At 35.4% G+C, this 10,580-nt stretch overlaps 2 protein-coding genes across 2 annotated transcripts; one reads left to right on the top strand and one right to left on the bottom strand.

The window, feature by feature from the left end:
* Positions 1-1,376: 1,376 nt before the first annotated feature.
* Positions 1,377-2,470, bottom strand: LOC100306025 (ATP synthase subunit epsilon, mitochondrial). The gene is made up of 2 exons (XM_003529507.5): positions 2,114-2,470; positions 1,377-1,600 (listed from the first exon to the last, which is right to left on the bottom strand). Exons 1-2 carry the CDS (start codon positions 2,295-2,297, stop codon positions 1,572-1,574), a joined length of 213 nt encoding a protein of 70 aa, XP_003529555.1. The 5' UTR covers positions 2,298-2,470; the 3' UTR covers positions 1,377-1,571.
* Positions 2,471-6,257: 3,787 nt separating this feature from the next.
* Positions 6,258-9,960, top strand: LOC100775701 (probable xyloglucan glycosyltransferase 5). Its single transcript, XM_006582927.4, has 5 exons — positions 6,258-7,501; positions 7,842-8,150; positions 8,238-8,528; positions 8,798-8,911; positions 8,997-9,960. Exons 1-5 carry the CDS (start codon positions 6,773-6,775, stop codon positions 9,630-9,632), a joined length of 2,079 nt encoding a protein of 692 aa, XP_006582990.1. The 5' UTR covers positions 6,258-6,772; the 3' UTR covers positions 9,633-9,960.
* The last annotated feature ends 620 nt before the right edge of the window (positions 9,961-10,580 follow it).

Consider the following 10,580-nt stretch of genomic DNA (forward strand, 5'->3'; position numbering starts at 1 on the left):
AATTATATGATAGAAATAAATTTGTTGTCATAGGTTTTTATTCATCCACAATAAAAAAACCTGTAGCAACTGGTTTATCTCTCTTTCTCTTTGTGTGTGAGGGAGGGAATTATATTAGTAACTAAAAAATAGGCGGATAAAGCACATGCACGAGACTACCTGAAAAACTGGGCAGCATCTAGCTGGCTATTTGAACAACTCTTTTAATTTATACATATTTCCTTACCTTCTACATTTCACATCGATAATGAACCTCATGATTCTCTTCCTCATTCAATTTAAAGGGAAAATTCTTTGTCCGTTGAAAAACAATAAGAAAGACGACTTGCTTTGTATCATTTTATAATTTTGTGGCCAACATCTGATCTTTGAAGGAAGCCAATCGTGTTTCTTTAGGCAACGAACTTTATTTTATACAAAATCTATTTTAGAAAGAATTCACACCTAAAGTGTAATTTAAGTTAAATTTTAATAAGTAAAAATCTCAATATATTTTATAATTAATATTTGAATCTCGGTGACAAGTGCTCTAATGATACTAACTGAAAAGTTAATAAATAAATAAAAGTTCATGAGAAATAATACTGATAGTTCATTAATATTTTTCTTTATAAAAATTTTCAACTTTTATCACATTTTGAGAACAAGTTTGCTCTTAGAATTCTTCTTGTTCTTAATCCTAATTAACTTACTACGAAATGATAAGGTTTGAACCAACTACCACGCAAAACCCGTTCATCAATAGGCAGGTAGAGAATGTTCAGATAGGATGCCTGATGCTTCTGTTTTAAGTGTTTGTTTCGGAGGAGGTTAAAAAACGACATTAGCACTAATGAAAATCATTGTAGCAAGTGCAGTCATTCCCTAGTCTGCAAGTTTTGCTATTGGATTGATTGATGTCACTTTCTTTCTTTTAATACTCATTAGTGCCATTTGGCCATGGCTAATCGCAAATCATCACCGACCCGCTTGTCATTAACCATTAAAAAGGCATTCTAACCACCAACATGACTACTTGGAACAACGGTTGACAGGTGTATTGCATATGATATATGTCCCACTTTCCTTAACGAATTACATCATTGAAAAAAAAAATGAACCATGGAGCATTTAGGCATCCTGGCTTCCATGAGGCAGATCTTTCAATTTTGCTTATGTGTTGATGCATCTTCAAATATCATTCCAAACATGTTTAAAACATTGCCTTCATGAGTAATAATGCATGGACATATTCAATTTATTCTACTACAATTCATTCTATGAAGGGGTGTTGTCATTTAACTTATTTCATAAACTTATGACCCAACTTAACATAGTTGGGCAGCTTTCTCATTTCAGGACCTGGAACTGGAAGCAGAGTAAAGTTACACAGCCACTTTGTCAATAAGTTCTAAATCATTCGTTTAAACTTGTATTATTACAAGATTAACCGTGCAAATCAAAATCCAGTGCATGTTCCATTTCATGGAGAGAAAAAAACAAAGGAATTAAACATCACAGAAAGGTTCAAAATGACAATGAACTTCCAGATCTCAAAGATTTATGCATTTATAGCTTCCAACTATTCCAGATCACTGCTCTGGGGTGTCTGAACGAATAGCTGAAGAAAGAAAATTGAACACTTTGATCAGAATACATGAACATAATGTTAGCTCTTTTGCTGCAAAGCAATTGGCTATGAGTAACAGAAAAATGCCATTAACTCAAAACAGCTATTGTAAACAAGCAGCAATATATGCATGTTTGGATAACCATTGCACCCCTCCTAATCCAAAAGTTTGTTCAGCACATAAAAGTATGTTAAGAATGGTTATCAATATTCTACTTCAACACCCATCCTCTCTTTAAAACAAGAAAGAGAGCCCTGGGGTGAATGCATTTTCCACTAATCCTTATCAAGCGCATCATTTTAGGCTAATAAATCTTGTTACAACAAAATAAAAAGTTGCAGTTATACAAAGAATTAAGAATAATCCGCACTATACGGGAATGGATCCTGGCAAGACATGGATATGATGAACACAAAGGTATAAAAATTGGGGATGAGTGATTTAGGGTTAATTATTGAGGGGAATGGGGGAGGATAGAGTAATCTGAAAGAGAAGAGGCGTACTAGGTTTTTCAGGCTTGGCGTCGACCCATTTGGAGAGAACAAAATGGAGCTTCTCACGAGAGAGGGATTCGGCCTTGTAGGGTTCCTTGAGGCAATTCCTGAGCAGATTCGCGCATATGTTTGAGTATGTTATGTACGTCATCCCCGCCGCCCTCCAAAACGGTACCGCTCCGCTCGACGCCATCTTCTTCACTCTCTTTCTTTCTTCCTCACCCAGTTATGCTTATCAACTAAGCCCAGGCCTTCTTTTCGCTTCTCAGGCCCGCTTCTCTTTCTTCTCCATTTTTATTTTTTACATACAATTCTATAACATTACCATTGTAGTCCCTCCCATTCATCAGGGGACCTTTCTTTAAAACCCAAGTAAAATTATCAAACGTAATTTAAATGTATATTTAAATTAATTTCAACCATAACTTTGTGTTCAAATATTGAAAGACTATAATATTATTAATTTTCTATTGTCTACACAAACTGGGCTGCATGTGCAATTCCAACACCCGACTTCAACACATGTTAGGTCCCATTCTCAAGAGGCATATTACCTTGCGTTGGCATGGGCTTCATTAATGTCTAATGTTCAACAATATACTACTTTTTTTTCTTCATAATTAGTTTTCAAATAAAATTTAGGTACAAAATTTCAAATATTTCTTTTGACACTTTTTAATAAAAATTAGATTTAAAAAAAAACATAACAAATAATAACTCAGTTTTTCTCAAAGCTCAAACCCTCAAATAACTTGTTCACTTTACTTCTCGTTCTAGATCGTGTCACATCGTTCACTTCTCCCCAAGTGTGATCACCACCTAGTCCCATCACCACTCATCATCAGTCACCTCGGAGTGTAAGTGCTAGCTATTCTCTTCCTGTCAATGGATTTGTTTGCTACACATCGTCTTCATTATTTTTTCCCATGGTTTTGCTTGATCAGTTTGAAATTACATTTTACATTTGACAGTTTTAATCTTTTATTTTCTTTGGCTAGTTGGTTGCTTGGATTTGAGTTTTCAATTCAAACCCGAGTTTGCTTTCATGTTTTGATTATCTGGACTTTCTTTATTTCTTTGAAAGATTATTATTTTTGTGAATTAGTGGTCATGGATGATATTACAAGTTATGTCTGTGGTCCATCATTGAGAATATATAATTTGGGACTCAGCTGTTTCCCTGTTTGTTTCTTCTTGTCGTTTTTTGCTGTAAATTGTTACTTGCAACATAATGATGAGTGTGGTACACCAACAACAAAAGTTCGTGTTTAGTTTCTCATTCTATTTTTAGCACTTATAATGAGTTTATTAGTTATTCAACAAATATTCACTGTAGCAGGTAACTTAATAGTTCTATTATATTTGACCATTACATGACTCTGAAACAAAATGGTCTAAAATACCCAACTATTCAAAAATTACAAGAGACTTTTTAGTTGTTCCTATTTCAACAGTTGCTTCAAAGTCAGCCTTCAATGTTGGTGGTCGTGTTTTGAGGTCACACTGTAATAAGTTGAATTCAAACACTTTGGAGGCTTTGATGCGTACCCAAAATTGGTTACGTAAAGAAATGCAAGATAATGTATATATTTTTTAATTCACTTAATTTTCTTTAATGGCTTGAAAGTTTATTTGGTTTTTTATTTGTTAGGTTCTTCAAACATAACACATCTATTTGAATCTGTTACAGAGGACATGGATGATGATAGTGAGGTAATGGATGTATACTAATATACTATTAGTTTACTGACTTGCAACATTAGAAGGGTTGCTGACTTGCTGATTGCTGAATTGAAGGACTTTATACTCTTGTCAGTTGCTAAATTGAAGAACTTTGAGACTTGCTCGTTATTCAAAATATTGTAAAGAAATATTTGTAGTTTGAACTATTTGTATTATTAATGAACATTATGTTTGTAGTATTTTAAATTAAACTTGTAGTCCATGTTTATTTATTTGAGTTTAACGGTATATGGATTATTTGAATTTGAATATTATATTGGTGAGACTTTTTAAGTATTTTTTAAATAACTTATTTGTATGAGAAATTAAAATTAATAATTTTTTTTAAAAAAAAATTGGGAGCCTGCACAGACGCAAACAAGGGAAAAAAAATTCTCCGCAATGTTGACGGGAACGGGGACAAGGGGTAGCAGGGGGACGACAAATTGGGGGGGGGGGATAAGGGGTAGCGGGGGGACGGGGACGGGGACAAGGAGTGGGGAAGTACTCCCTGCCCTCGCCCCATTGGCATCCCTAGGCATATCGCCTCTTTATTACAAAAAAAAAACTAATTCAGGTTGTGATGTAGACACTTATAGCATTGATTATTATAGTAAACCTCTAATTTTAATTTAAAAATAATACCAAAAGTATTTAAGATATTTTTACTTATTTCATATTTTATAAATTCTCAGTTTATCCATGCTCCAACTTGGTTAAGGCTATCCAAGATACTCCCTCTAAATTGATATGTAATAAAACAAGTGATCTTTTATGTTGAAGTTAAATATAAAAAATACAATTACTTTTAGCCTATTTAATGCTATCATTTTTAAAACACTCTTCATTTAATTCTAATTTTATTTTCAATGACTCATTTTTATTCATAAAATAGCAAGTTTCAATGAATGATATTTTAGAAATAACCTTTTTTTTTACTTGGGATTAGAAAAATTAATTGATGTGAACTAACTTTCTTAATTAGTGTGAAATTAGTTATTTTTGCTTATATATGAGTACAAAGAGAGTATTTATGAAGGTCATGTTTATTGGATTCAGATCGTCTCCAATAAAAAAATTAACCATTAGATTAAATTAGAGCTTGAGATTTGGTCACATGTTCAAATTTTTTTTAAACATACAGTGTTTTCATAAGATTTTTTCAACTCAAACATCTATGATTCTATCCACGGTGACATTGGAAGAACTTTAACAATTCTTATCACTAAAACGATAGAGGAGAGAGCGAACAACTTCTCAATAATGTTGCCGAAGAGACTGTGGATTTTGTTGAAGAAGGAGACCTACGCGGTGAGACCCACTCTGAGTTGCCAAGTCAACTCGTCAAGCGAGCGATCCAATTCAGAGCACTGAGTCTGGAGCTCCACAATGAAGGTGGGAGCCTCGACAAGGGCGCATTGCGTGTGGAGCCTGTCGTCGAGGAGGGAGAGTGCAAAGGGATAGAGGTGAAAGGGTGGAGGCAACATTTGGAGACACTCCATCGTGAAAATTGAACTTCGGTGGTTCTTGAAGGTTCTTTGCTACCATGTGCGACTGTTCTCCGGTAAAATACGTTATCAAAGACGTTCTTGAGGGAGAAAAGTGGTATAGGAGCACTACAACTTTAAAAAAGAAAAATTAAGTTGGATACATGGCCAAATCTCAACCCTTAATTTAATCTAATGGTTGAAAAATTGTTAATTGGAGACTCTTATTAGTTTCAGTTGGAGAGGATATGGATTCCATGTTTATTGGGTTTATGCCTTTTCGAAATTTAATCAAGTTGTAGATTCACAAAGTCTCACATTACTTTGAAGTTGAGGTTACTGGTCATTTATAAATATTATCCCCTCTCAATCCATTGAAACGTGTTTCTCAAGGACAAAAACGAAACGATTAACCAAACACTTACATGAACAATATATCAAATAGGAGAATTTTAACAATATTAGTTTAAACTTAGGTCGGAACACATATAATATGGTTGAATATGAGATGCAAATGCATAGTTAGTATGCTGTTTTTTATTTTATGTCCGATTTTATTTGTAATCTCTTAAGGGCGGATTGGACCGATGTTTGTTTCCCCATAATTTTTTAGGCTTGTTATTTTATGTTATTAAAAAAATATCATTTAATTAGAAATTATCATCCTTTATCAAGTTTTAGAAAAATTACAAAAATATATTTATCATAATTTCTTATTGATTAGTGTAATAACTATTTACACTTTCACCGCATAAAACTCAAAGTCTTAAACTCAAATAATATAGCAAATAAATTTAGAATTTATGCTTTGATTTTTATACTTATGTTACACTTTTTTTTTTATCTTCATCTTTTATTTATTTATATCATTTACTCACCCTTTTATTATTGTTCTCTTCTGACTTAGAAAGTGTATAATCAGATGGACTATGAGATGGTCATTATTGTTGACCAGTTGAGATGGATGGATGACATCCCTCTGACCCATTGTAGCAGTGGAGGGTTAGACAGACAAGTTTTTGTTTGTTTGTTTGTTACTATAGTTGCAGTAACTCGTTCATTAATCATGGCTACATGGATTACGTCTTCCACATTGGAAGAGTAGTGTAGTAGTAAGTAGTAACCCATCTTGGTAATTTCAAAACTGCAATAAAGAAAGCAAGACAAACAAACAAAACAATCCCACGCTCACTCCCACACATTTGTTTATGCTTCTCTGAGTTCTCATACCTTTTCCTGCGCTGCATTCAGACCAAAAACCTGTCTTGCCTTGTACTGCGCTAGCTACTCATAGGATTCTAAACTCGTGGATCTGACACTGTCCACTCCTTCCTTTCTAAAATGGATTTTTCAACTTCCTCAGTAATGGCCATGGGGTGTGACTTGTGAGTGTTGTTACTGTTTTTGGAAAGTAGTCTAGGCTCTTGTTGTTTGTTTGTTTGTGTTATTCAGCAACCAAATGGGTCCAATTCCAAGCATAGATTTTTCAAAGTGGTGGGTTAAGGAGAGTTCGAGTTCAAGGAAAGGAAACCCGGTTGTAGTGACTATGGAGAACCCCAATTACTCAGTGCTTGAAATAGATGCCCCAGACTCAGCATTTCAGCCAGTTGACAAAGACAGAGGTAAAAATGCAAAGCAGTTTACATGGCTTCTACTTCTCAAGGCGCATAGAGTTGTCGGTTGCCTTGCTTGGCTCGGAAATTCTCTTTGTTCATTGCTCCACGCCGTTAAGAAAAGATTGCTTTTTGGGCACGTGGAGGCTGAGATGTCTGCCAAGGCAAAGTTTCTGTTTCGAGTAATTCTTACTTTCTTGGTGATGGCCTTGGCATTCCTGTCATTTGAACTGGTTGCTCACTTCAAAGGGTGGCGCTACTTTCACAACCATAACTTGCACCTTCCTCAAACTTTGGAGATCACTGGATGCTTTCACACTGCCTATGTTCGGTGGTTAGAGTTCCGGGCAGACTATATTGCTCCCCCAATTCAATCTCTATCAACCTTCTGCATTCTTCTCTTCTTAATTCAGTCCGTGGATCGAATGGTGCTTTGCTTAGGTTGCTTCTGGATCAAATTGAAGAAGATTAAGCCCGTCATTGCTGGGGATTCCCTCAACTCTCATGATTTGGAAGGATCCAACGACGGATATCCTATGGTACTCGTTCAAATTCCCATGTGCAATGAGAAAGAGGTGACACCCTTCTCTTAATCCTATGTAATTAGTGCGTCCTGATTTTTATTCAAAACAAAACAAAAATGTCGGTTCTGTTAATTCGAAACCAATCAATCATGAAGTGGTTAGTTACTTTGAACATATTATGATGATGATAATAATTTGCTCCACCTTAATTTTTCTTCTCTTGCTCTTATCATAAAGTTTGCTATGTTGAATTGTAATAGTAATAATAGAAATGATAATATTGTCACTAGATTAACAGTTGACTTCATGATGCCACTGGAACTACCGTGTTGATTTTGTGGATTATTACTCTTCCCCATAATGATGCTGATGAGTTTGGCATTAAGTGTAGGTATATGATCAATCTATTTCCGCAGTCAGTCAACTTGATTGGCCAAAAGAGCGCTTGCTTATTCAAGTTTTGGATGACTCTGATGATGAGGGCATACAGTGGTTAATCAAGGGAGAAGTCTCCAAGTGGAGCCAAAGAGGTGTTAATATAATCTACCGTCATAGGAAGTTTAGAACTGGTTACAAAGCGGGTAATCTCAAGTCTGCAATGAGTTGTGATTACGTCAAAGATTATGAGTTCGTTGCGATTTTTGATGCTGATTTCCAACCAAATCCAGATTTCCTCAAGCAAACTGTTCCACATTTTAAGGTGGCTAAGTTTATCTGATTCTTACCAGTTACTATTTCATAATCTATCCATCACTTTCCCTTTCTCATTCTTAAGTCTGCTCTGCAGGGCAATCCTGAGCTTGCATTGGTTCAGGCTAGGTGGGCTTTTGTAAACAAGGCTGAGAACTTACTGACAAGACTCCAAAATATTAATCTGTGCTTCCACTTTGAGGTTGAGCAGCAGGTTAATGGGGTCTTCCTCAATTTCTTTGGTTTTAATGGAACTGCTGGTGTTTGGAGAATAAAAGCACTTGAAGAATCCGGTGGCTGGCTCGAGCGGACAACTGTAGAAGACATGGATATAGCAGTCCGAGCCCATCTGAATGGATGGAAATTTATCTTTCTCAATGATGTAAAGGTAATCATTTTGTTACCGTAGAAGACATGTTTTGTTTGGCCTTTTGGTTTTAATCCAAGCTAATCCACTCAGTATGTATCAATTTCTATTTGCCTATAAAACTGACTAACAGTTTTAGTATTTATTGATTTGGAAAGGTAGGATGAACTTGAATTGGGTGAAGTAATTATCTGCAGTAATTGAAAGACATGCTACACTAATTTTGGGGTGAAAAACTGTTGATGTGTACAATTTAGGTTGCAGTTTTAGTCTAAAGAAACTTCTTTCAGGTGCTTTGTGAGCTTCCGGAATCATATGAAGCTTATAGGAAACAACAACATCGATGGCATTCTGGTCCTATGCAACTCTTTCGTTTGTGCCTTCCAGCGATTATAACCTCTAAGGTGGTGTATTTTCTTTATTGTCAGTCTATGCACTGTTTTGAAGTAAAATACAATCTAAACATGTTCTGATTTCATAACATTGCAGATTGCTTTCTGGAAGAAAACCAACCTAATATTTCTATTCTTTCTGCTTAGAAAGCTAATCCTCCCATTCTATTCTTTCACATTATTCTGCATTATTCTTCCTTTGACAATGTTTGTCCCAGAAGCCGAGCTTCCTATCTGGGTTATTTGTTATATTCCTGTATTCATGTCGTTCTTGAACATTCTTCCTGCCCCGAAATCCTTTCCCTTTATTGTTCCTTACCTCCTTTTTGAGAACACAATGTCAGTAACCAAATTCAATGCCATGGTGTCCGGTTTGTTCCAGTTGGGAAGTTCATATGAATGGATTGTTACCAAAAAAGCAGGTCGGTCATCAGAACCTGACCTATTAGCTGCTGAAGAACGCGATTCAAAGGCAATGAGTCTCCAACTTCATAGAGGGACTTCTGATAGTGGACTTTCTGAGCTTAACAAAATAAAGGAATGCCAAGAAACAGTTCCTGTAAAGAAAATGAACCAGATATATAAGAAAGAGCTTGCCCTTGCATTCTTACTGCTGACTGCTGCAGTTAGGAGCCTGTTATCAGCACAAGGCATGCACTTCTATTATTTACTATTTCAAGGTGTATCATTCCTCCTTGTAGGTCTGGATTTAATTGGCGAACAGATGAACTAGAGGATCAGAAAGGACGTGTAAAATAGAAAATTGATTGTTAGAAAGTTAAATAATTAAAGAAGCTACAAGATGGTTTTGGCAGTTATATTCAAATTCAAGTTGCCTGAATATGGCTCAGGTAACATGCTGAAAGCTACCGTGGGTCATATCATAAATAAGTGTTATTCTTGAAGGAATTTATAGAATTTTTTTCTTTTTTTCCTGGCTTTACTTGTCCATCTATTGTTGTCTATCACAGTACATTCATTTTTCTTTCCGTTTTCAATTTTCTGTGACGTTGAGCTGATTCAATTTATGTCAGAATAACCCTGTCACCCTGTTGCTTACATCACTTTTGGTTCATATGTATGTATCTGTGGAATGATACTGATATGTTACAACTCCCAACAAAAATCTGCTCACTTCTGATGCCAAGGTTTATATGTTTCTGGATCAATGTTTCACTTATTAGTGTGTTTCGTTTGGCGAATTAAGGTGAAATCCACAAAAATAACTATTTGTTGCTTCAAAAATTCATGACGAGTTCAACTCACCTTGTTACCAAACATGCACCATATTTGTTGCTTCAAATATTCATGCTATCAAGGTAGGTATATTTCTCGTTTTCGATTTACTTTAATGCTCTGGTGGTTATTTTATATCTATATCATGTTTATTTTTGTGAGTTAAACGTTGAAAGCAGTTTATAAAGGAAAAAGAAAAGAAAATAGTGTCGGCAGGCAGTGGAGTGGAGATTGAGGAGAAAGAAAGCATTGGGCAGTGGAGAATTGGTTCGTTAATATTTATTTTGGGCCTTGGATTTGCCCAAGGATGAGAATCGTGCGAGTTTCCCACATTAGACCCATTTGTTTTAATTCAAGCTTTAACCATAACCGAAAGGATATTTTAGGGCATACTTAAGTCCCAAATTTGACACATGCCAATCGCCATTTCAATAATTGTAGGGCA

This window comes from Glycine max, chromosome 7, assembly GCF_000004515.6.
Source record: "Glycine max cultivar Williams 82 chromosome 7, Glycine_max_v4.0, whole genome shotgun sequence".
NCBI lineage: Eukaryota > Viridiplantae > Streptophyta > Magnoliopsida > Fabales > Fabaceae > Glycine > Glycine max.